The sequence below is a fragment of the Corvus kubaryi genome, unplaced genomic scaffold (genome assembly GCF_017639235.1).
Source record: "Corvus kubaryi isolate FWS band 111438036 unplaced genomic scaffold, C.kubaryi_AGA036_p1.0 37308, whole genome shotgun sequence".
In the NCBI taxonomy this organism is placed as follows: Eukaryota; Metazoa; Chordata; class Aves; order Passeriformes; family Corvidae; genus Corvus; species Corvus kubaryi.
The window spans coordinates 11,482,712-11,510,213 of record NW_024581096.1 but is presented as its reverse complement, the minus strand read 5'-3'; the positions used below and the strand labels follow the sequence as shown (position 1 = coordinate 11,510,213).

Sequence of the window (27,502 nt, the reverse complement as noted above, 5' to 3'; positions counted from 1 at the left end):
ATGCTTGATGAGAAAACACATTATCTTGAGGGTCAGTGGACATTGAGTAGTAGATCAAGATTCATTAATATCTTTCCTTAGAAACTTTTTGATAATAGCAATCAAGCAAAAACAAGAATTTGTTCTTCGGCAAGTAACTAGCATGTAAGTTGTAGACAGCATTGCATATGTTTGGAGAAGCACTGTAGAAGTGACTGTTCATGTATTCAGTTCGTTGAGATAAATTGTTCTTCTGTGTCCTCCCTTCAGTTTCACCAATGTGGAGTTTGTTAGCATGCTCTTCTTGGCAGTTTGAAAAATAATTTGTTTTGATGGTTCTTTTCTTCTGGGGTTTTTTTTTTGGTTGTTTGCTTTCATAGTTGCAACAGCTTTGAACGTATACATAAATGATATATGAAGAATACAGATGCCTATAGTCCCATTTCAGGCATATTGTGTACACTGATCACACAAATTGCAGAAAATGGGAGTTTTTCCATTGGTGATGACAGTCCTTCAGCAAGATATTTGGGCATTCTATTAGATTATCAAGTAACTTTTTTGTAAAGTTACTTTCTCTTTGCTGTTTAAAAGGCTGTGCATGCTATAGCCAGATGTAACTGATTAAAGTGAAGACATGGAAGTAGGTACTAGGTCTTAGCAAACTTAGCAAAAAAATTGGGAAATTGAAAGTGATTGTACATGGATTTGTAGATTTCAAAGAGATTTGTGTTGTATATTCTATTAATTGTTTTAGGAAAATTTCCCATAAACTGAAAAGACATTAGGTTGTGTTTATAACTAATTCTTGTTGCCATGTGACTGGATTCTTATGGTGAACTGGATTCTTGTAAGTATTTCTTTACCACCCTGAACAAAAAAATAGTGCCTATATTATAAAATAGAAGATATTAAAGAAGGAATTTAGTAGGATATTTCTAGTGACGTTTGGGCTGCCCTGACTCAAGGTAGCATAATTAATAGAGTAAAGTAAATATTAACAAGCTCTTGACTTGACCAAAAATATCCCTGATTTCCTTCAGAAAGGATGGTAAATCCTTCTCCATGTATATTAGAATTGTTCATATGTGTACAGTCATTCTTAACTCTTTTGTACTGCGTAAGTAAAACTCTATAGATTTGGTTGTTTACAATCCTCAGCAGCTAAGAAAACTGGGCATGTGGTACACTTACTTCAGGGAACATTATGACAAAAAGAAAAACTTCAATGATAGCTTACAGAGAGCTTTATAATAATTCTATTTGTTCTCTTTTCTGCTGTTCCCTACTTGAATAAAGTAAGCTTTACCTATTTCCTAATAAAAGAAAAATGGGTAAGCTTATACTGTAATCTGAAATATCTGTAACAGGAGAGAGTGCAAATCAAGCAGTAGTTGAATTTAGCACTGGAGGAATAGAAACTTGAAACTGTTGAGATGGAAATAAAATTAGTTTTACAAATATTTAAAGTAGTAATTTTTTTCCACTTATGTCTAGTGAATGCTGTGATATTTGATTTATATTTCAAGAATTAGCTCAAAATGAAAAATCAGTGAGAAAAGAAAGCAAGAACAGGTATTCCTAGGAGATGATAGAATAGCCTGTGAGTTTTGTTTGCTGTTTGAGGATAATGCAACTTTTGTTCATTTACTTGTAGCTGCCTTGCAATGTTTTTGTTTGGCCAGATTTACTGTAGACTTTATGCTGTGTGTATAGTCCTGCTGGTTTTAATGAAATTGCCAATGGGCATAAAATTGCAAATACTATTAGAGAACCAGGCTTTATGGCACTCTATCAATTTCATCTGTGGAAATTTTCTTAAAGCTTGTATATGTAAATTTTCTGTATTCTGGTTCTGGATGTAAGCTCTTCATGCACTGTATAGGCATACAAAGTATGGGGACACCACTGCTCAGATGCACAGCTCTGCAGCATCCCAACTGGACCTGGCTGTCATCCAGTCAGCTGCTGGTACACACAGAGGAAGTGGTCTACCCATGCTGCCAATACTTCTACCTGTCTGAAGTCAAGTGCACACAAAATTAATTATTAACCAAGAAATATGGCCAACCACACCATGAAATGTTTTACAGCATTTTTGAAAGCAATATTGAGAATTTAGGTAGCTTTGGTACATGGTGATTGTGTAAGGATGGCAACCTAACACAAATAGGTAACAGTGAACACAATGTGAAGGAAGAAGGGACAACTTTAACTATCACTCTACTTTGTATATGTTTCCCTACATTACTTCAAAACCCCCAATATTTGAAGTTAAATTGTTTTTTAAAATACACTTAAATGAGATGACTTGCAGAATGTATTTTGATGCCAGAATCTCATAGTAAGACTCTTCTAATTCCATTTAAAGATGTTTAAAAAGAGAAAGAAAAAAATCCAAATACTTTCTTGCATTAGAAGTTAGGATATTAACACAAAAATGGAAATAAGTTTTAGAAAGTTAGGGTAGTGATGTAGTGAATGCAATTAAAAAGTATATTATCATCCAGAAGTGAGTTTTTGAGGAGGAATATGTGTGTATAGAAATTTGGAAGTGATTTCCTCTCTCAATAAGTATTCATTGGGAAGGAGAGAGGGGTGCTTGTGACAAAAATGTTTCTTCTGTTGCTGGAAAAAGATTAACAGTTTAGTCTGATGACCTGCAAATCTGTGCAATAGGTTCTTCAAAAACTAAAAATAAGACATCAAATAAACAAACCCCAAAGAAATACCTTTGAATTAATTTAGTTTCCTTTTGTCAGTTTGAAAAGTTTTGCCTGCAAATCTCCTTCACTCTGACTGCACATGGGTTTAATCTTGATTTCAAAATGATGAAAATGGTGTGATATTGTCTACTTATTTATCACTGTGGAAAAGAAGCCTGATTTGTGGTTCAGCTAGCTGTTTGTCTGTATTAAATAAAAATGTTTCAATTTTGTTTTGTAAAAAAATCAAGCAAGGATTTGTGTTGCATAATCAAACTACCAGTAGGAGGAAAGAAAAAATCTGGAGCAAAAGTTGGGTTGTCAATGATTTGGTCTTTATTTAGGGATATGACTCCCGAAATTTTGCCACAGGTTGTCCCTCATTACTGAAAAAGGGTATGTTACTGTTTTGTGTACACTAATCTATGAATGATGGTAAACAGAAATGTTATTGAGGCACTAAGAATCCGTAATTTACTTATAACTGTTAGAAAACATGATAAATTCAGAGGATGAACTGAAGTAAGACTAAACTTTGTGGACTAGAGCAGGGATATCATTCTACAAAGGTAACTCAAAAGGTGATTCAAAGGTAGTTCACTTATATGACTGACAAAATATTTTATTGAAGGAAATGTGTATGCAATTTATTGTGTTAATTTCTCATTGTAGTGTGAACTTTAAAAAAAGGCTGTGAAATACCTTCAGGTCTATCTAACTGTGATCTAACTGATTGTTAGTGGTTATCCTTTGAGTGGTTCCAGAGAAGGGATTGTAGTGTTGGGCCCTCTTTTTTATCTTCAGGTTCACATTTGCTCTTCTTACTCTCCACTAATAGGTAGCATAGATCAGTCAGTGTTAAAGGAGTTGCCTCCTGAGCTCCTGGCAGAAATTGAATCCACCATGCCACTTTGTGAACGTGTGAAAATGAACAAGCGCAAACGTAGCACAGTTAATGAGAAACCAAAATATGCTGAAATCAGTTCTGACGAAGACAATGACAGTGAAGAAGCTTTTGAATGTAAGTAGTACATAATTCTGTTCCTTAAGGTAAAAAAGCTAGTATTTTGCTTTTACAAAAAGATACACGTTTTTTTAAGTTGACTACCCTAAAACATACAGCCCCAAATTTGCTGTCCTGACTACCTAGCCAAGAACGCTTGTTTTAAAAAAAAAATTACTTGATTACAGTTTGTCACTCAAGATGAAAAGCAGTGAGTTGTTAAATTTATTTTTCTAATTACTTTACTGGAAACTGCTGCCTGTTTTTTTGGTTTGTTTGTTGTTTCTGGTTTTTTTTTTTTTTTTTGCTTTCAGTTGTACCAGGAAACATTCCTAACCAATCAGATTAAGGAAAATATCCTCTAAAGAAGCACAGAACTTACATACAATTGTATGCAAGGAAAAATTTCATTAAATAAATTTTTGAGTTATTCTTAGTTTTATTGATAAGAAAAGTGAAAGATCCGCTCTTTAATTTTTCTGACATAATTAATTGAGAATCTTACTGCGCAGAAGTTTCTTAAAATATTTCTTCTACTATTTCTCTTGTCATATCACTTGAAAAACTGGAGTTGGTCTTGATGGATTCTCAAAATACCATTTCCTGCTGATACTGTTCTTGAATTAACTGTTTTCAAGGGGAGAGAGGAAGCTTCTAGTTAGAATTTTGCTGTGCAACTGAATAAAGTTCCTGAGTAAAAAAAAAATTGTTATTTGCCTCTAAGTTAGGAAGGCATTTCCTACTTGTTGATAAAAGTATGGTTGGTTTGTCTCTATGGTTGTAAGTTAACCAGCAGTGGAAATAAACTCTTAGAACAAAGTGAATCAGTTCTGTCGGAGCTGTGTAGCCGTGCAGGACTACAGGAGCCTGAGAAGGAATCTTGCTTATAATGATTTTTTCCCAAGTTTTGCACCTTTGTTTATAGAAACATCTTAATGAACTTCCGTAAAATATAATATTTTGGGGTTTAGTATTTCTTAAGGTCCAAAGGAGAAAAATTTGTTTGTTCAGCTTATTAGTATGTTTCAAGTTCTCATCCAACATATATATACACTGTGTTTTTGCACATGAAAATTATAATACTGATACCTTTGATCTTTATCAAAGAAGCTGAGAAGAATGTCCTGTTTGTTTTCCCTTTTAATTCTAACTGAATAATGCTTCTCTGTGCATGAATGTGATGTCTTGAGGTAAATTGTAATCAGTCTAAATTATGACAAAGGATTAATGATGACTTGCTTCATTCAGGAATTCTATATTCTCTGTTTATCATATCATATCACATCACCTGTTTATGATGTTTATAATTTGGAACAGTGAATTTAAAAAATTAATTAACTAAGCAAAGTTATTTAAGTTGGTTGGGAATGGAGAGAATTGTCAAGAATTTCGAATACCATCATCTATATATTAGCCATAGTGGCTGTTGAAATTCTTAAATACAAAGTAGAAGAAGTTAAGGGAAACTTTCACGGTAATTATATGCCTTGAGGAATCCTAGTTTGATTACATCCACTCGAGATCTGGCCATCATTCTAATCAATTCAGTAGTACATCTGGTTTAAAAATAAATTACAGTATTTCTTAAAGAATACTGTAGAACTGAATTAAATTTAAAACAAGACAAAACTATCAAAAGTGAAAGATTTGTGGCAAGTACACTGAATAGATTTGCATTGTTAGAAATACATGTTTTTTAATTACTACGTTTGCCTAAAAGTTAACTTAAAAATATGAAATAGTGACTAGTATAGAAAAAGAGAAGTTTCTTTGAATATTTCATTAAGAAGGGACATGCTGTTAAACTAAATAATGAGAAATTAAAGATTGATGAAGTCATTCTCTTACAGTAACTGCTAAATGTGATATTGCGTAAACGTTTGGAGAATTCAGAAGGAAATTGGGTGTTTATATTCCAAATACTATTTATGTATAAAATCAATCATAACCTTTGAAATGTTATTAATACTTAAATTTTTAGTCAGTTTTATTGATTTCAAAATAAATATTGTAGAGCAGTGATTGTGAATAGCTGTTCCAGTGTTCACGTTATTTGTCTTGTAGAGCTAACAGAAGTGTAACACATTCTGTTCTGTCATGTAGCATTGGAAATTCTGCCAGAACACAATATTGGAAGTTACGTTTCTTTTGGAAATGTAACTGGGGTCAGAATTCATCCTACAGAGCTTAATGTTACAGATGATTTGTAAACTGTGGAGAAAGATCGATCTGCCTTCACAAAACACTGTCTCGTGGGGTAAAGGAATAAGTTGTGTAAAGCCTTTTCCCATAAAACTCTTACTTCTCCAGTACATTTACTCCAGGTATCATAGAATGGTTTGGGTTGGAAGTGACCTTAAAGGTCATCTAGTCCCAACCTCCCTGCCACGGTCAGGAATGCCTCATTAGACCAAGTTGCTCAGGGCCCTGTCCAGCCTGGCCTTGAACATTTCCAGGGATGTCTCTTCCATAGCTTCACTGGGCAACCTATTCACTGCATCACCACCCTCACATAAAGAATTTCTTTCTGCTCTCTAATCTAAACCTACTTTCTTGCAGTTTCAGCTCATTACTGCTTGTCCTATGATTCCATGTCCTTGTAAAATAGTTCACACAGGCTAACCTCTAGAGCCTGTCACAATCCCTCTGGATGGCATACATTCCATCCAGTGCACCACACAGCTCTGTCATCTGCAGCTTGCTGAGGGTGCCCTCAATCCCACTGTCAGTGTCACCAAGATGTTACAGTACTGGCCCCAACACTGAGCCCTGAGGAACACCACTTGTCATTGGTCTCCTTTTGACAATCAAGGCATTGACCGCAACTCTTTGAGTGTGACCATCCAGCCAGTTTCCTACCCACTGAGTGGTCCCAGATGGCCCACCATTTTTTCAGTCACAGTTAACTCTCTCAACCATTTTAGGCAGTGCTTGTACCTCTGCCATCCTGAACATGACTGTACTTTTCCAGAAGCAAGTCTGATCCAGACGCAGTGCAGCTTGAAGCCTGAACTGAGTTATTACATTGAAGACTTGGACCACCTCTGTGCAGGAGTTTTATATTACATTTTTGGAATTTGAAACCTCTAGGGTTCATTGCAAAATAGAAGTACTCCCTCAGGGTTTTTTTTTTTATTAATTCTGATCCTGGGCTGACTATTGACTATAACCTGGTATGTTTCTTAATAAATGAGTTGTGGTAAGAACGTCTCAGTTCAGTTCCAGTTCTGTATAAGTGCTTTGAGCCATTCTGCTCAGAAACAACCTTATATACAGTCATGCCAAGGAGGCTTTGGTAGAGGCACACAATATCAGGACTGTTATATGCAGGTTCACAAGCAGTAGACTGGCAATAAACACTGCCAGTCTAGAATGTGATGTTTTGGAAGTGTTTTGATCTTCTCAGTACAGTCTGTGTTAGACATCTCTTTGGTAACTCAGTTAGCCGATTGTGTTAAAAAAGTGGAAAGTTGGCTGATTTCTTGGAGGAAGCTACCTCCTCATCCATTTCCTTTTCTGTTACAACTGAGAACTCTGTCATCTTCAAAACATACAAGACTTTCTTTCAAAGTAACAGAGAACTGTCATTCTATTCCCCTATTTTATTTCCACCAAATCACTGTATGCAATATTTACTCCAGCTTCTCAACATGCACTTTTGCTGGGCCTGTGTGAAAATTAATTGTAATAATCATCTGTGGTAGAGGCTTGCTGCTTGGCCCAGAATTGTGACTCCAGCTTTCTCCTTTACACAAATTTCCTGCCATGTATACCAAGGCAAAATTTTAGTTGTCTTGGCAAAACAGAATATCTTTTAGAAAATAGATTACTAAGTCTCATTGGAACTTGGTGTGTTAGATGGGCAAGGCAATCACTGAACTGGAACATGGACACCCAGTAATAGTCGCAATTTACATAACTGAGGAAATTATCTCAATGTTCTCTTATAAAAGGATGAAACTTATTTTGATTTGTTCCACTTTCCTTACTTCGCTTTTTAAAGGACAAATGCCCTGTAAATTCATAATTTTAAATGCTTTCTGGTATCTTTTCCAGTTTCAGGCACAGTTTTTGTGTAATTCAAAAGAAAACATTAGAATAAATAATCCATATCAGAATTGAATAATATCAGAAAGAATCTGATAACTTTAGTGTCCGTTTGATTTACAGAACAGCTATGTAAGAGTGTTTGACTTGAGAATCATAGAATCATTTAGGACCTTTATGACCATCAAGTCCAATCATAAAACTAATGCTGCAAAGTCCACCATTAGACCATGTCACTCAGCACTACATCTGCACATCTTTTAAATGCTTAAAAGTGTTCCATTTTGAACTATTAAAAGTGTAAGTTTTGTATTTAAAATGAAAATGCATTCATTTCTAGCTTCTCGTAAGAGACACAAAAAGGATAGAGATGAAGCTTGGGAGTATGAAGAACATGACAGAAGAAGTTCTGGTGACCACAGGAGAAGTGGTCATTATCATGAAGGAAGGAGGATTTCTGGTAGTGGCCGTTACCGTAATCGCAGTCCCGATGACTCTGATATGGATGATTATTCTTCTCCTCCTAGCCTCAGTGAGGGTAACTGATCATTATAAAGATTTAATTTTATTCCATACTACTAGTGCTTTTTTGATGAATATGTTAAACATTTTTAAATGGACATAATTACATGCAATATTGAGCACAAGTATAAGAAATGTAAGTAATCCTGTCTTTAAGTTTCGAGAAAGTATTTGTTTGACTCCTTATTCTCTCAATTAGTGGCTAGAAAAATGAAGAAAAAAGAAAAACAAAAGAAGAGGAAAGCTTATGAACCTAAACTAACACCTGAAGGTAATTTAAGAAGATTTATTTTTGACAGTTCATATTTTCTGCTTTATATTTAAGATAACTGTTTATGAATTTCCCTTTTTTTTCACCAGAAATGATGGATTCTTCAACCTTCAAAAGGTTTACTGCTTCAATAGAGAATATTTTGGAAAATCTGGAAGACATGGATTTTACAGCTTTTGGTAATACATAAATTTTCAAAATGCTTGCCCCAATTAGAAATCCAAGAAGCATTAAAAAAATTGTATTGATATTTTTGAACTTACTTCATGGGGATTTAATTACACATGATACTTGCTAGGGCATACTGGATTTATATGGCTTCCACCGTGAGTGGTGGCCTTTACCTTTCCAATTTCACTTGCCACTGCCTGAAGAAGATCTTCTCTCTGCAGAATCCAAACAGGGCATAAATCATAATGAGTAGTCCCCTTGGAGTGGAAAGGAGACTTCTCTGGGATGTCATTAGGGTGTTGCCTTCTGTCAAACATGTTAGCAAGATGGTTGTCTTGCTAGTAATGTCTGAGGCACATAATTTTACATCTGTTGTGGCCTTTGCCCCAGCAGATCCTGATTATTCAATTCAGACAGCACAGTCCTTGTGAATTTATGGCTGAGACATTGAATCACTTACCTATTTCAGTGGAAAAACAGCCTCCTTAGCTAAGTGTTTGAGGAAATAGTGCATGTTGCCAAAGGTCACTTTCTTTTGAAATGGCTAATGGAATATTCATTAACTTTTTTTCTACCATCTTTGTCACAGGATTAAAACAGGGGAGAGGCATAGTAAACAAATCTCTATAGTTTTTAAAGCTGTAGTGTATGCAACCTTGAACTTAGAAGTGAAGTCATTGCATTGGATCTTTCTGTGTCTGGTAACATGATTTTATTCTAAGGTTAAATACAATTAAGACTCAGATTATTTCAAGGTGCTTAATTTCATATGTGCTTTTCATCTATTGCTCTTGCCCAGATTTGAACTTTAGGGCTACAATAGTTTAAGATTTGTTTTACTGAATTGAAAATGATGGCACAAATGCTGCAATAAATGGGATTTGCTATTTTAAAAACTTTTAGTTTGTGACTTTCAGAAATGCATGCGTCATATTGGGCTCTCAAATGGTATTTCAGAACCAGTCAGGCTTAACAAGTAGTCGTGGTTTCAACACAACCAAAAGGTGTCATTATCAGTCTTTATTAGATGCTAATTATTTGGAACCATTAGATGCTGGCTATTTGAACAATCAACTCTTTTTGAGTTTTTTCATATTGGAATCAAAAATACTGATTTCCTAGAAGTCTTACTAGAAATATAATTGTTAATTTTTTACATTTTTTTTTCTTCTTAAAGGTGATGATGATGAGATTCCACAGGAATTGCTGCTGGGAAAACATCAGCTTAGTGAGTTGGGTAGTGAATCTGCAAAAATCAAGGCAATGGGCATTATGGACAAGGTACCTCTTCATAATTCAACGTTTTTTGGAACATAAAATATTGATTAACATACAAAAACAAGTTTCCTCTGTAATAACATTGCACCCTCTTCAAGGATGCACAGAACGGAGTAACAGTTGAGCTTCTGCTCGCTTAGCTGAAGTGCTTAGGAAGTTACAACATCCTAACTTACTGTTTCAGAAGTTGAGACATTTTTGTTGAAAGGTCCTCCTCTGTGTCAGTGTTGACTATATGCCAATATGTAACACCTGTGCCAACAGTAAAATCTAAAATAATTAACCTGTTTTCACAAAAGCACATCAACCTATAGGTTTTGCTCCTTTCAGCTGTATTGGAACAGCCACAGTAAATCAGAACCTGCTGGCAAAGTAAAAAGTTCCACCTTTCCTCATGTATGCCATCAGTGCAATGTAGATGTATGATGTCCAGCCAGAAACGCAAAACAAAAATCCTTAGAAAATTTACCATGCCAGGTGATAATAAGATTAATTTTCTGTAGACTGCATGCTATGGTTTCTTTGCCATGTTCTTCCCCAGTCAGTTAGAGGACCTTTTGTTGGTGCAGACTTGTTGATGTCACACTTCTAGAAACAGTGTTCGTGATTTCCTTTTATCTTCCTGGAACTATTGGCTTTGGACAGTCTTACGTTAAACTCTCTGCCTGCACTTCTGTTTATGGAGTGTCTGTGAAACCACTTACTAAAATAGTGACTCTGGACTATTCCAAACTTCTTTAATCCAAACTTAAGATATTCTTCCTGGATTTTACTTCAATCTCCCTGCATTCCTTTGTAGTTTGTGGGTGGCATGATTGTTTCTTTCCTTATCGTTCTCACCCTTAACCTCTGTTTCATATTTTTCACACATACATATATACATACACACGCATCTACATAAAATCAGTTTTGTTGCTTTCAAAGGTGAATAGTATCTAGATGAGAGAAACTGGCTCTCCTCGAGTTTAATATAGTCCACAAATTATTTGATCAGAATGCTACAGAAGATCATAAAGTTATATTGATATATATTTTTTTATATATATATATAAATATATATACATATATATTTATATAACTTTTATATATAAAGTTATAAAGTGAGTTATATTTACCTTTTTCAACATGCTACTTCTTTGAAGTTAACACTGATATTAAGAATACATTTCCCTTTTACTATCTTTCACGGGAATTTATTTCTCCTTGTTCATGCAGTTTGGATTTTCTCCTAATTAAGCTCTCTATGGTCAGTTAGAATTTGTAGATCATACTTGGATTTGGCAGGTTTCTATTTCTAGAAGCAAAAATGTGTAACTACACAACATTAATGACAGTTGAAAAATCTGTTTCTATGGATTTTGCTGCTTGAAAAAGCAGTTTAGTTGTAATCCTAGAATATATTTTACCTGTTTTCGTTATCTGCATTCTCCTTATGCCAAATTGCTTACAATTTAAGTGATTCAGATTGTACAAGCTGTGTCCTTCATTCCTCAATGTTCTTTTCAGCAATTTGGAATCACTATTCTTCCTGCAGTTGTTTGATATGTTTCTTTACTTGTTTTAGCTCTCAACAGATAAAACAGTAAAAGTCCTGAATATTTTGGAGAAGAATATTCAAGATGGATCAAAGCTTTCTACTTTACTTAATCATGTGAGTTTGAAATTTCATAATTCCACACCATTGTGCCGAATAGTTTTCTTCACTTGAGTCCTATTTAGCAATAGGTTCAATACTGTATATGTGTGTGAAAGGGATTTCTGATATAACATGTGTGATTGACATTGCCAAATTTTAATACTTGAAGCAAAATTTAATTACTTATATTTTTTCAGTACTAATCATGTTTTACTATAGTAGTGATGTATTAAGAACAATTGTATTTTCTTTTGTTTAATTTTAGATATTATAGTTTCATCCTGAAATATTCGTGGTAATTCAGGTGTAATTTGCATTGTTGGACATTTCTTTGCTATGTGTCCTTAAAACATCCCTTAAAAAATGAAAGAAATACTGCAGTTTTCACATGGAGTGTTTCTTTCTCCTGAGCATTAAGGGGGAAGTTTAAGGTTTAAGTGTTCTTACACTGCAAAGTGACAGTTGTCTATGTAAATAAAATTAACATGAAGTTTAATACTATAGGACGTGGGGTTTTTTCCTGGTATACCTAAAACTACTCAAATATTTTGAGGTTTTATGAGGTTGATGTCCTGTATTTCACATTTGATATATTTATTTGTACACTTTCTATTCAAAACAATACTCTAGCAAGATTAGAATTGAGTTTTATAGAAAAAAACACCTTATGTGTAGAAATAAGAGAGTAATTGTTTATATCAGAAAGGAAGGATTTCAACTAGCAAATGAAAACCAGAGACACATTATTTATACCTAAATACTTTCATCTAGACAGTTTGTAGGGGTTTCAAAGTTTCAGTAAACGGTTCTGTGTCTTCGGCAGTACAAAAAATGCATAAAAAGAAAGTGCTGGTTTACCTGGTCTACTTCACTGTGATGAAATTTTTATGGTAATGATTTTAAAGTGATAATTTTCTTCTAGCTTTTTGAAGTAAAACTCAAAATTATTAAGTTTTCAGTTAATGAAATTGTCCAGTGATTGCAATTTAGAGACAAACTTCGATTAAAAAAAACCAAACAAATTTTAGATTTTTCTTAAAACTATTAAAAATTATTAAAATCATTGTGGAAAAGAAAGCCTCTGCTATGGAGTAAGCTCGCTACTTTTACAGTGCAATGAAGGTATCTTACCTCCATGTCAGTGTATTTTTCAGAGGCAGAGGATGCTTTAATATCCTTTTCATTTCCAAGATTAATTTGGGGAAATTTTTTTCTTTTCTCAAGGTTTCACTTGTGTAAGTAGTAAATTCCTTAAAGCCATTATATCTCAGAAATATGCAGAGAACTCCTGATCTGCAGATTTTTGTTGATTCTATAATTATGTATATCATCTATATAATGCACTGTTCTATTGGTTCAAATTCTCTTACCCCAAAGGCAGAAAGCTGTTACAGTTTCACTGATGTGTAATTTTTACAAGGAAAGTCAACCGTGTTGAACTATGGTGGTTTCATACAGGTAGTAAATTAGACCCCTTTTCTCTGGAGGCTCTGTGTGTGCCAGAGAAGCTATGAGAAATTCTACCTAGCTTTGCTGTAGTAATGTTGCTACAATATTTAAGTAGTGCTGGATGGTCGTAATTAACCTCATGTATGTTTGGTTTAGTAGCTTATACAAGCACAGTAATATAGAGACTCAATAGCCTATGGTATCTGAATGGACATATTTGATAAGACATATTTTAAACCTGTTGATAATAGATGGGTTGGTCTATGAAGCAAGAAAGTTGTGTACTTACAGATTTCATGTGACTTGCAACAGTCTTTTTGTGTAAGAATTCCCTCTAGTGGCAGAAATCAGATGGATCAAAGCAGCAAGTGGTGCCAGTGAAGAAAACACCAAATGAAGGAATTAGATTTTGCTTAATGTACAGTGGTCTTAAATAGAGCATGTAGCAGTCTTCCCTCATAGTGCTTCCCAATGAGACACAGAAAGTTCTTTGTATTCTAGCAGACGAATACAGAATACAGGACTTTGAAGACGTGTAGCTTAGGGAGGCATTACAAACATGTTACTAGTAAAACAAATATTACTTGATTTTGAAGACAAATTATTTTGGTATGAAAAAGAAAATACAATATTTTATATAGGCACGTTTGTAAGCATATTAAGGTAATTGTTTCTTTTTTTTACTTGGTGAGAATAAAAATTTTACTTCTTATTCATGCTCTCCTGTGTTTCTTGCCTTGCAGAATAATGACACTGAAGATGAGGAGAGATTATGGCGAGATCTTATTATGGAAAGAGTGACAAAATCTGCTGATGCGTGTCTTACTGCTATCAATATTATGACATCACCAAATATGCCTAAAGCTGTATATATTGAGGACGTCATAGAAAGAGTTATTCAGTACACAAAATTTCATTTGCAAAACACTCTCTATCCTCAGTATGATCCTGTGTATAGAGTGGATCCTCATGGTGGTTAGTATGCTAAGAAATCTTTCCATATTAAAAGCTATAAAAATTTCATCTACTGTATGATGATGTAAATGATATGAGTTTCTGGAATAAGATTTTTATATGCAACTTTTATACCGATAGTTCTTTCTTATCACATTCAACATCCTGAATTAATGCACTGTGTTAGTCTGAGGATGATGTAACATAGAATAAAAGAACAATTAAATTTGTCATCTGAAGAACTTAGTCGTATAGCACCTTGGTTTACTGCAACAATGTCAATGTAACCAAAGTATCTAGGATAAAGTATTTAGAAGTTTGAAGTTCAACTTTGTGTATAGTTATTATAGGTAGGAATAAGTAATTTCACAGTCATAATCTCCATGTGTATAATGATTTGTTTCAGGGAAAACTATTTAGCTTCTAGCCTCTTGTTTTCATGTACACACCTACAGATGCATGACTCCAATTTCAAGAACCTTTCTAAAAACCTCAGGTCCAGAATTTAGAGTAATTATGAAAAATAATTATCATGTGAAATTCTTGTTTTCCCACTGATGCTACTAAGTAGTTTTTCTAAATTGCTTTTGCAAAGCTGTAGTTGTTTTGGGGGCACTCTTTGAGGAAGATCATCTTTCTAGTATTTGAAACACTGAAAACATTAATGAATATATATATTTTATTTTATAGGTGGTGTTCTAAGTTCAAAAGCAAAACGTGCCAAGTGTTCCACCCACAAGCAAAGAGTTATAGTGATGTTGTATAACAAAGTTTGTGACATTGTCAGCAGCTTGTCAGAGTTGCTAGAGATACAGCTTCTCACTGATACAACTATTCTTCAGGTAGGTTTTTTTCAGAATTCCTGTCCAAAAATGTTAGCTTTGCTTTTCCTAGAGTGAATGTAAAGTATGATTGTCTCAGTGACATGAAGTTTGTAATCAGTACAAGCTTTTGAATTCTTAACATCAGAGTGACTAGTTTGTTGTGTAGTATGTCGTCTGCATCTTCTCTTGTACACTTAAGAAAAGTTTAACTTGATTGTATTCAAGTATAGAGTAGCAGAATCATTTACACTGGAAAAGATCCTTAAGAACATCAAGTCTAAACTGCCTAGTGCACCACTAAACCACATCCTTATAAACATCATATCTACATGTCTTTCAAATACCTACGGGGATATTGGCTGAACTATTTCCATGGGCAGCCTGTTCCCATCCTTGACAACCCTTTCCATGAATAATTTTTTCTTAAAATCCAATCTAAACCATGCCTGCCACAATTCATGGCCTATTTCCTTTGTTTTATCACTTGTTAGCTGGAAGATGAGACCAACCTCACCTGGCTGCACCCTCCTTTCAGGGAGTTGTAGAGGATTATAAGGCTTCCCCGACCCTCCTTTTCTCCATGATAAGCGGCCTGATAATACCCCCTCAGCCACTCCTCATAAGACCTGTGCCCTAATTCAATAACTATTTTAAAATAATATGAAGTAATGGTTGAATGCCTTACCTGCCGAATTAATAACCTGCTTGTGAAACTGCATGAATACCAGTTTGTTAGTCAGATATACTTAAAAAAACTTCTTTCCATTAATAGGTGTCATCGATGGGAATAACACCTTTCTTTGTAGAAAATGTCAGTGAGCTACAGTTATGTGCCATCAAATTAGTGACTGCAGTAAGTACTTTTTAATTTATGTGTTCATGTGCCTGTACTTCTGAGAATTCTTAGGACATTTACATAGGCTGTATTTTTTCTCTGGTAGAGAATTGGAGTGTAGAATTAATGTTATTCTTGCACATTTTTACAGCTTGATATCATAATATAGAAACAGTATTATATCTACCTGAGCTGCTCCTATTTGTAGAGAACTTATAGAAAGAAATTGCCTACTTAAAGAAAAAAGCTTCTCAGTTTTGGTTGTCATTTAAACACAAACTCCTTCCTCTTGCCTGTCCCTTTTTTTATCGTAAGAAATCTTTTTTTTTGTAATCTTAAATCTTAACTGTGTGGCTTTCCTTGTTTCCTGTGTTAAGATTTGAAATTATGCAATAAGGCATAGAACTAGTATGGTATTTCTGTATAATAGAATAAATTCTTTTCCTCAGAACAGGTGACTATATGAAAAAGTCACAGGACAGGTAAAGTATTATTTCAGGAAAAATGTAGTGGAATACAAATGTCCTTGTTCAAGTGGGAGCTTTCCATCTTTGTAAGGATTATATACTTCAATATTCTGCCCGAACAAAAGGGGAGGCAAAATCAGCAGTCCTGACCCTGTAAATTGAAAGAATATGTCATGTCAGGCAAGCATTTAAGCCTGGCATATAAAGTAAAACTGTTTTCTCAAATGTACTCTGCAACCTACCTGTGTTCATGTTAATTGTGTTACCCCAGTTTTTCTTTGTACTGAGAGAAAGAAATACAAAGTCCAAAAACTCAGTATTATACTGTTTGACTTTATAGTGTGTTATATCATCGGCAAAAATTTTTTAAATAGGAGGTATTTTCAAGACCTGTTACACATTTATGTTACATAAGGATTTTTTTTTAAATCTATATTTGGAAAAGTTTTTATGTATTTTATAAAGAAATGCTTGAATTGAGAAAGCATTCAATTAAAAATCCATTAAAAATAAGGTGAATTATAATTTATTAAAGTGTCATGTGAAGTGTATGCTGTCATGTATAATTATTTACAATATATTTTAAAAGCAATATTTTATGTAACAATAAATCATTGTCTAATAATCCTGTAACTATTAAATAGGTGTTTTCCCGGTATGAAAAACACAGACAGCTAATTCTAGAAGAAATTTTCACTTCCCTTGCGAGACTACCAACTAGCAAGAGGAGTTTGAGAAACTTCAGGTAACTTCTGACATAAATTAATAACTGGTAGGCTGTAGCATGTACAGTTTTGTAGATGTAGGATTTTAGGCTTCATTGATAACTACACTGAAAATGTGAATGTAGCTGCACTTTTTACAGGTTGAGATTTCAAAACAAATTGTTTGGCAAATGTCTTGTAATAATTGCTGGGCTTTATGCTATCACTTTAGTCGCTATTTACAAAAATAATTGAAATATCTTTTTATTTTTCTCACTAAGAATGTGAATGGGTGTAATGTTAGCATGCGTTGAGAATTATTTTTTGTTGGTCAATTCTTTAATTCTGTTTGTATGGAGTTACATAATTTCTTCATTGTTAAATCTTTATAGGAAAATTCTGTCTGAATTTCTTTGAGGGTACACTCAGAGCACCCTTTTCAGGAAGAGAATCAGTTTCATATTCATATCATCTCATATGTCAGGGTTTACCACCTTTTCATGCTGTTAAGCTTAGCAATAGGTGGTACTGGTATATGTATGGGCAGTAAACTCATACTTTTTCTGAGCTTATGTTAGGGAAAAACAGACTTCTTACCAACTTAAGACAGTTGCCTGCTGAAGTTTGTACTCGGGTATGCTGCTGCAGATTATTGTAGGTGTAGCTGTTGTACAAATCAGTCCAGATCATGGTCATTTATTTTCTGTTGTTTAAATGTCCTACACATTTCACAGATGTTAAATACTACGGAAAAATTATTATGGCAACAGTTCAGTATGTTTTGTTGTGTTGGAGAGGACATGGTATTATACATAATAAGCTTATTATTACGTATTTTAGTGGTGTATTAGGTGTTTGATTTAGTAAATATTCCTGTGGCTTTTTCAGCTAATGAACTGTGTGCTGTTTCATTTCACCTCTTCTGTGCAAGAGCAATACTTCCTGGTTTTGTTAGATCAAATGTTACACTGCATAAAAATAAGCAAATTACTAGATAAATGTCTATAATGTAGATTTCTTGCTGTGGTAATAATTTTTGAAAGGTACTGCTTAGGAACAAAAAATTTTCTTGTGTTTTGTCCTTTTTGTTTAATTTTAGTGTTAATACTGTCTTTTCTTATTAACAGGTTAAATAGCAGTGACACTGATGGAGAGCCTATGTACATTCAGATGGTAACAGCACTAGTTCTGCAACTTATTCAGTGTGTGGTGCACTTACCATCAGCAGAAAAGGATTCTAATTCAGAGGAGGAATCAAACAAGAAAGTAAGATATTTTAAAAAGCCATTTTTATGTGTGTGCAGAAAGTACTTATGTGCGTTCGTAGGTATAATACGTTATTACACTGCTCTAGTAATCAAATATTATAATTTTATGTCTGCTGTAATTTTTTGATGCATGAAAAATGCTGATCTGGAAATTATAGATCTATGCTAAAATAATAGACAAATGTATCTTGTTATTTTTAGGTGGATCAAGATGTGCTTATTACTAACTCATATGAAACAGCCATGAGAACAGCACAAAACTTCCTTTCTATTTTCCTTAAGAAGTAAGTACTGTTGCATTCTTTAGTGTATTGATGAAACCAACTCCAAATGAATACTTCAGGACAAACCTGACCACTGAACAGTGATAAATACCTATTCATAAAGTTGTTTTTAATAATGTATTTTATAGATGCCTAAGAGAGCTTCTTGCCTAGACAAAAAGTTTATAGAAGAGAAATTCTGCAGAGTGTTCTTCATACATTTAAGAATCTGTCTCACAGTTCATGTAGGATTCCTTTATTACATGTCTGTTACTTATCTGAAGCCTGAAAGAGAAGGCTGAGCAAATATTTAAGTGGTGAAACCATATTGATTCAGTCATCAGATATAAAAAAACCTAAAAATTACTTTCATTTAGCTAAAGTTAGGAATGTCAGTTGCTCAAAAAGGAATAAAAAATGTACCTGAATTAACCATAGGATTGCAAAGAGTAAGTCTTTAGGTTTTTTATTGTATTAATTTCTACACTTAATGCTGAAAAGCTATTTAATAAGCCATCTAGCAATTGCATGCTTCTGATGTTAAACTTAGGGATGAAAAGTCCAAAAGTATCAGGTATGTTAACTTTTGGGGTTTTGGTTTGTTGTTGGTTTTTTTTTTGTTTTTTTTTTTTTTTTTTTTTTTTGCATTGACTGGAACCTTTGTGAAGCATAATACTAAGATGTCTTATCACTATCAGATAAATGAAATCAAACTTAAAGAATATAAACATTCCAACTCTTAAATATCCTACTCTAGCTTCATTTTTGTAATTCTACCTACTTTTTCTGTACAAGTTAATGCAGACTTCAATGCAGAGCAAAAAATAAAAAAATCTTAGGAACAAAATTCTACTATCATGTATTAGCTGCTTTATTTCCAGTGCAACTGGAAAAGTTGCACTTTTTAAAGGTATTTTTAAGCTATTTTTCTGCAAATGAATAAAACAAATTTTCTGCTAGTATTTCAGATTTGTTTTCTTGGAATTGCATAAAACTGTTTTTTCTGATTAAACATAGGATTACTTCTGTTTACATTAGAAGAAAACCATATGTGGCTGTTAAATTCACTTACAAAAAGCATTTTCTTTTCAACAGGTGTGGCAGTAAACAAGGGGAAGAAGATTACAGGCCACTGTTTGAGAACTTTATTCAAGATCTTCTTTCAACAGTCAATAAACCAGAATGGCCAGCTGCAGAGTTGCTACTTAGCTTATTAGGAAGGCTATTGGTAAGGGATTCTTGGTTTTAACTATATGAATTCATTTCTTATTACAATGAAGACTTGTTTATTTCAGCATATATCACTACTATGTAATACTTAAATAATAAAATTTTGGTTAGAGGATCACTCATAAAGAGCTTGTTAAAAATTGTATGTATAGTTTCTCGTGGAAGTCCAGTTCCATTAGTTGATTACATTTTCAACATAAAAAAGTGTCATTGCATAGCATCTAAGAAGTGCATATATTTATTTGGAGTAAAGTCAGCCTAATAGCTGTAATTATACATATTAAATATCTTCTCTGGACTATTCCCTTAGCACAGAACCAACTAAGAAAATAACTGAGTGGTTTGGTTTTTTACAACTACAACAAGTGCTTATGACATTCTAGAGAATGGGAATGTTTTTGTTTGTGTGTTTTTTGAGTGTTGCTCTTAAGTATTATAATGTAATTAACACAGTAATTTGAGCTGCTTCTTGAAAAAATATTGTATGGTCCTGTTCTTGGTATAATGTAGCTTTATGTTTATGTGAATAATGAGGAGGTAGCAGTATGGTGCTACATAAGGTGCACTTATGGCTGCTGTTGAAGATCTGCTGTGCTAGTTGTCCAGTTTGTTTAATGAAAATACATATTTTAAAAAACTCTAACAGACATATTTAGAGAGAGAGACCCAATAAAGAAAGAAGCATTAATATAAAGTAAGTAATGTGTGTGTGATATAATAGTAAATTACATATTTTTATGCAATATGGAAGTTGGGTGGAAGTTTTAATAAGGTAAAGCAATCTTTTGTGAGAAGAATATCAGTGGCATAAATATTTATTTTTAAATGTCTATTCTGCTTTTCTTAGGTTCACCAGTTCAGTAATAAATCTACAGAAATGGCATTAAGAGTTGCATCACTTGACTATCTTGGAACTGTAGCAGCAAGACTGAGGAAAGATGCAGTCACAAGCAAAATGGATCAAGGATCTATAGCCAGAATCCTCAAACAGGTGCGAGAGACATCCATGGCAGCCGGATGGAAATCTATCCATTCAAATATTTGAAATTTTTAAATATACTTGAAGAATTGACATGATGGAGAATCAGTCTTCATTCACTGTTTAGGTTTCTGAATCAAATATACACAATTTATAAGTATCACATTTGTTAGCTCATGTCTTCCTTGCACCATTTCTGTAGTGATCGTATAAATCAATTAATTACAGTGGTTAGCCAGTTTTCTTGTGACAATACTGAGGAAATCATGGAGCAACAGTTGGCTTCTATCTTAAGAGGCTTTAAAGATACATATGAACCTGCATTTGCTATTGCAAAGTGGAACCTGAGCTTCTGATGCTCAAATACATGCTTTAGAGAGTTAATCTATTAGTCTTGTACGGTTAGTTTTTATGTGGTGTAATTTGAGGGTTTGGGGGGGTTTTGGTGATTTTTACTGAACTTGCATATGTGTTTGAGTGGGTTGATGCTGGCCAGATGCCAGGCCCCCACCCAAGCTGCTCTCACTCCTCTCTGCAGCTGGACAAAGGGGAGAAAATTTAACGAATGGTTCATGGTTTGAGATAAGGACCAGGAGAGATCACTCACCAAATATCGTCGTGGGCAAAACGGGATCAACTTAGAGATATGAAGGGAATTTTCTACTAACCAAATCAGAGCATGATAATGAGAAGTAGCATAAGCCCTTAAAAACACCTTCCCCACCCTGTTCCCTCCTTCCCAGCTCTACCTCCTACTCCAGCAGTGCAATGAGACAGGGAATGAGGGTTGCGGTCAGTTCATCACCCAGGGCTTCTCTCACCAGTGAGGGAGAGGAGTCATTCCCCTGCTGCACTGTGGGGTCCCTCCCACTGGAGACAGTTCTCCATGAATTTCTCCAGCATGGCTCCATCCCACGAGCAACAGCTCCCTGCAAACTGCTGCAATGTGAGTCCATCCCATGGGCACCAGTCCCCCTCACACTGCTGCAGCAGTGGGTCACTGTTCCCTGCGGTGCAGTCCTTCAAGGACAGGCTGCTCCAGCCTGGGAGCTGGGCCCCTCTCCCTGGGTCTCCTGTGGGCTCTCAGGCACCCACCTGCTCTGGGGTGGGGCTCATCCCCGGGCTGCAGGGGCACAGCTGCCTCACCATGGGCTGCACCAGGGACTGCAGAGGAATCCCAGTTCCAGTGCCTGGAGCATCTCCTCCCATTCCTTCTCCACTGACCTTGGTGTCTGCAGGGCTGTTTCTCTCACGTGTTCTCACCCCACTTTTCTCTGGCCACCATTACATCTGCACAATAACTTTTTTTCTTTCTTCTTGAGTACATTACCACAGAGACATTACCACCATTTCTAATTGGCCCAGCCTTGGCCAGCAGCACCTCCATCTTTGGAGCCACCAGGGACTGGCTCTGCTGGACATGGAAGCAGCTTCTCACAGAAGCCACCCTTGTAGCCCCCCCAATACCAAAACCAGGCCATGCAAAGTCTTTCATTAGAGAGTGCATATTTGGATTTCTGCTAATGCTGCTCAAAATCTGCAGGGGTGGCCACATATGCTAAAGCAGTGTATGCATTTGGGCTCTATACAGTACATAATATAAGAAAATCTCGTGTCCCATGTGTTCTTTTAAAAATGGGGACTTCCGTATTTCTTATGGACGCTATACATTTCTCTCTGAACTAACTGTTCTCAGGATTTCCCTTTCACTTCCCTGAAAAGACTACAGATCTACTACATTTACTTTATAATGACCATTAGATTTATATTGAAGGAAAAACTTCACAGGCATTCAATTAAAGAATTGAAGTCATCTACTCCTTTATGAGGCTGATTCTTCCCATAATTTTTTTCAATTAGAAAATTCTACAACATACATTGTCAAATCTTTATGTCCATGGCATAATATAATTTATACTTCTATATACTAAGGGATTATAGTTCTCCACTGTTGACAGTGATTCTGACAATTGTACATTATACTTAGTGAGGAAGTATTTTAGAAGAATCCTTTTCTCTTTTGTTATCCTCAGAAGTTGTAATAGTATTGAAAAATATCCTAGAAAGATTTATACCTGAGCAGTGACCTGAATTTTTCTGTTTGGTTTTGGGTTTTTGCGGGATCAGGTAGTTGCTAGGCATTGGCGTCTGCAGAAAATAAAATTGCTGTGGGCAGTAGGGTGATAAAAATATTTCTTTCAGTTTCTCAGGAGACCTAACATCAGTAATGGTAGACAGTACCATCCATGCATTGTTGGAAGGTGTGTACTATGCAGTACCATCAATCAGGGTAGACTGTTGTGTTATTTATAAATTTGTAAGAGAAGAACAATGAGTACAGGACAGCTGAACTTCCCTTTCCTGTTCAGATGGCAAGAAAATAAGAAGATCCATTGGTAGCTGTTGTCATCAGAAACTTAAACTAGTATTTCCATTCAGAAATTAACTCACACCTCTACAGATTTTTCTTTCCTGCTAAATTGAATACTGCTGTTGGATATTTTCTTCTAAATGGTGATACTATTGCCACGATACTTGTCAAGGATTGATAAATGCATATAAGTGCTCTCTACTATGGTTTGGACCCATGTTTCATAGAATGGGTTTTAGGGGAAAATCTATTCTGTTTTGACATTTTCAAACATATATTTTTTTTTAGAAATAGATTGTCTAGTTTGTTTGAACACTTGTGCATGCTTTTCATGTTTATCTCTTGATACGTTGATGTCTGGGCTTGTTAATTGTACCTTTCTCCTCTTGCTGATGCTTGCAAGCTATGTTATAGCTGCATTTGTGTCAAGATTCTCGGTCAGTGCTGTTAATACTGAACTTAAGATGGTTATAAGTTAGAAATTTCATTGCTGAAGAAGAAAGTTTTCTGGCTGAAGAATTTTAAGCCAAAAATTATTCTTCTGCTTTCATTTTGATTACTGAATATGATTTGTTACAGGCTTCACAGTTTGTCTTTGATTGTTCTGGTTTTTTTATTTGTTTGAAAGTAGCTAGGCAGTTAAGCATCAAGCACCCTTATATTAATACAGTTATTCACAGAATTCCAAATTTATCAAAGGCTGGAATTTCTACTCACAATTCGCACATATGTCAGAGTGTTAAATATATATATATATATGCATATATATATATATATATATATGTAAACCTAATCACTATGTCTCGTAGGCATGCTTTGAAGTCTTGAACTCATTCATTTTGGAGTAAAAAAAAAATACCTTTTTCTGCTGTAATATCAGCAACTGCAAGGATCTGCATGTTTAAGTATAATATTGAGCAAATAAAAGTGGTTTATGGGTTTTGCCCTTTTTTCTTCCTCTGTGACAGAGGGTCCTCATGCAAGATCATAGAAGGAAAACAAACCAAATCAATCAGTCTGTCTTAAAACCACTCTTATTCTTGTCTTAATATTTTTTTGACTTTTTAACTAATTGGTTAGAAAAATTATTAATGCTCTACAATTATGGAAACAACTGATTTGAGTGTATTTTATATGTGGACATGCAGATTTTAAGATGGTAATTATGACTGTGCAATATTCTTGTTTATAGCTATCTTTCTACTTCTGACAGGTTTCGGGAGGAGATGATGAAATTCAACAGCTGCAAAAGGCTTTACTAGATTATCTGGATGAGAACACAGAAATTGATGCATCATTAGTGGTAATTTTCAGCTTTCTTTCATTAGGAATGTATATAAATAATTTCAGTAACATACTGAATAAAATGATTTTTGATTATGCATATTAGTGCTTCAATTAAATTGTCACCCTAACATATACTGTTGATTGTATTTTTTAAAATAATGTTGATGCATTAGATGCATTCCCTAAATCTCATTATAAATCTGTTAATTTTCTTTTTCTGTATCTGTTGGTTTTGTTTTCTGTGCATCCTGCTCTATTTCTCCAGTTTTCTCGGAAGTTTTATGTAGCTCAGTGGTTCCGTGATACAACTATGGAGACAGAAAAAGCAATTAAATCTCAGAAGGATGAGGATTCTTCTGAAGGAACTCATCATGCAAAAGATGTTGAGACCACAGGACAAATCATGCATAGAGCAGAAAGCCGCAAAAAGTTTCTTCGCAACATCATTAAAACTGCTCCATCTCAGTTCAGTACATTAAAGTATGTTTCAGTACCAGTTACTTCTTTATTAGCCATGCATTTGATGTTTTAAGTAATTTTTTTGTGAACACATTCTGATTAACACGTGGAATTTATTTCAGGATGAATTCTGATACTGTGGACTACGAAGATGCATGTTTGATTGTTCGCTACTTGGCCTCTATGAGGCCGTTTGCCCAGAGCTTCGATATTTATTTGACACAGGTAAACTGTGCTGGAAGTCTTAGTATAGTGAGGCATGGTTGGATTCTGATTCCAAACACTTTCACAGCAATGTGCCATATCTGTCCATTGTTGACCAGAGGTATTTACAGGCCATGATAACACCATGTACTTTCATATTCTGTATTGATGGCATAAGTGATTAGGTTTCTTTTTCTTGCATGCATTTTGTATGTGCACACATTATTTTATTTATTCATGTATGACTGTGGCAAAATCACTGTATGCACACAGTCAGAGGATCGTTACAAAGTGTTGAAATATTTTTCACAGCTTCTGTAAGGTGCTTGCTCCTTTGGTAGGATTAGCTCATGAAATTGAGCATAATTTGATTTGAAAGGAAAAGCTAGACTGGCCAGTTGTTTGCAGTCCATGTTACTGTCACTTTGGAAGCTGCTGTTTGACCAGCGTAATTTCTTGCTTTTTATCGGAGAAGGGGCACTAACATATTGGTAGAATGACATGTTTGAAATTCAGTACTAGTTTAGGTTGCACTGCTTAAATTGATCTGCATACAAAGCCATTTTTAGAGTGCCTATATCCAACATTGCTGTTAAAAGAACCCTGGTGAAAGCTACAACTGAATGACAGAAGTAGACTTTGAAGTTAAGAACCTTTTAAGCCATCTTAGAGAACTAGCAAATCATGGTAAATGTCCATGTGCAGTTTTCAGTGCCATGAAACATCACTTACATGCACCTTTTTATTCTCTGAGAAGATAAACTCAGCTTTTAGGTATTATTATTTTAGTAATATTATTTGTATGTTATTCTGCTGCATTTTTGCTCTCAATTATAATTTGCTACCTTCCCAAAACAATTGAATCTTTGTTTTTGTTCTGTTCTAGATTCTGCGTGTACTTGGTGAAAATGCAATTGCTGTTCGAACAAAAGCCATGAAGTGTTTGTCTGAGGTTGTTGCTGTAGACCCCAGTATTCTAGCCAGGGTAAAGAAAGAAATATCTACCATGCCCATATCATCCTTAAAATAAATCTTTATTTCTTAATCTGAATCTTTGCTTCATATGTTCTTTTTAGCTGGATATGCAGCGAGGAGTTCATGGGCGGCTAATGGATAACTCCACTAGTGTACGAGAAGCAGCTGTGGAGCTGCTCGGACGATTTGTGCTCTGTCGTCCTCAGCTTGCTGAGCAGTATTATGACATGCTGATTGAAAGAATTTTGGTACGGTGACTTGTGGTATTTATGGTAAAATAAGTGGCATTGGAAAATTTGGTTTTAACTGAGCATATTTAATAAATTGGAATTGTTTGAATGGTGAGCCCTCATGCTTTTAAGAGCAACCTTGTAAAATGCACCACTTGCTTCTAGGGAGGCTTTATTATGTTGAAAGGTAAACTTCTACAGAAAATTGTACTGCATCAGGACCAGGGTTACATTCCTTTTGATTTCATTATTAGTGCTCAAATTAGCTATGTCATGGTTTAAGCCCAAATAAAAGTTTAGCACACACCACTCAGCTGCTCACTCAACCCCCCACCTCTCTTACCCCCACTCTGGTGGAATGGGCAGGAGGATTGCAGTAAAATTCACATGTTGAGATAAGAATATTTAATAATTGAAAATAAAGTAAAATGCAATAATAATGATAAATAATAATAATGGTAATAAAAAGGAGACAAACCATTGATGCACAAAGCAATTGCTCACCATCTGCTGACCGATGCCAGAGCCCCGTTCCCAAACCTAGATTGACTCTGCTTCCTGGTAACTCCCGCCAGTTTATATACCAGGCATGACATTCTGTGGTGTGGAATATCTCTTTGGCCAGTTCAGGTCACCTGGCCTGGTATGCTCCCTCCCAGTTTCTTTTGCCTACCTCCTCATTGGCAGAGCATGAGACCAGGAGGGGGGAAAAAAGATCCTTGATTTAGGATAAACACGACTTAGCCAAAATGAAAACATCAGTGTGTTATCAACACCGTTCTCATTCTGAATCCATAACAGAGCACTGTAACAGCCACTGAGAAGAAATTAACTCTACCCTAGCTTTAACCTGGACAAGATGAAATAAGGAATTTTGCTACATATTTGAAGTCTGAAATATGGATCTTTGAGGGCAGCTTTTCTATGCTATTTTTATATGCTAGCTTTTTTGAAAGGCTTATTAGAGTTTTTTTACAAAAAAAGTGGAGGTTTTGTCTAGTTGTTCAATGTTAATTTAACTGTAGAATAACATTAGCTCATAGCATCCATGTCAGGATTTTAGTCAAGTACTACACATGTGCTATAGTTACAGGATGAAACAAGTTTGTGAAGGCTTTTGGAGGTAAGTAGGTCACGTGCATACAATACTGCATAAAGCAGTTAAACCTGACATTCAGATTCAACAGATTTTTAATAAGGTGATACGAAGTGGAGCTCCTCATCTACCTCTTTAGATGAAGCCTAGTAAAATGAAAAGGACTGCTTGCATGTATCGTATCCATAAGCTTTATCCAAAGGCTTAAAGTATTACTATCCAAATCTATAGGGAATCTCATGTGTTCCAATAAAGTAGCTAAAGCATCACTGCATCTGGCTTGTAAGCTCTTGAG

The 27,502-nt window shown here is 34.9% G+C and overlaps 1 protein-coding gene across 6 annotated transcripts in view; it reads left to right on the top strand.

The window, feature by feature from the left end:
• Positions 1-27,502, top strand: part of NIPBL (NIPBL cohesin loading factor) — a 134,755-nt gene that overhangs the window by 87,633 nt on the left and 19,620 nt on the right. For all 6 annotated transcript variants that reach the window (XM_042028480.1, XM_042028481.1, XM_042028476.1 and 3 more), the window contains 19 exons: positions 3,523-3,705; positions 8,075-8,272; positions 8,456-8,527; positions 8,617-8,706; positions 9,876-9,979; positions 11,541-11,627; positions 13,805-14,036; positions 14,706-14,857; positions 15,612-15,692; positions 16,786-16,886; positions 17,973-18,111; positions 18,315-18,397; positions 19,472-19,604; positions 20,454-20,597; positions 24,170-24,259; positions 24,509-24,723; positions 24,825-24,927; positions 25,793-25,891; positions 25,983-26,129. In XM_042028480.1, coding sequence (XP_041884414.1) covers positions 3,523-3,705; positions 8,075-8,272; positions 8,456-8,527; positions 8,617-8,706; positions 9,876-9,979; positions 11,541-11,627; positions 13,805-14,036; positions 14,706-14,857; positions 15,612-15,692; positions 16,786-16,886; positions 17,973-18,111; positions 18,315-18,397; positions 19,472-19,604; positions 20,454-20,597; positions 24,170-24,259; positions 24,509-24,723; positions 24,825-24,927; positions 25,793-25,891; positions 25,983-26,129 — 2,453 coding nt within the window. The remainder of the gene's footprint in view (positions 1-3,522; positions 3,706-8,074; positions 8,273-8,455; positions 8,528-8,616; positions 8,707-9,875; positions 9,980-11,540; positions 11,628-13,804; positions 14,037-14,705; positions 14,858-15,611; positions 15,693-16,785; positions 16,887-17,972; positions 18,112-18,314; positions 18,398-19,471; positions 19,605-20,453; positions 20,598-24,169; positions 24,260-24,508; positions 24,724-24,824; positions 24,928-25,792; positions 25,892-25,982; positions 26,130-27,502) is intronic.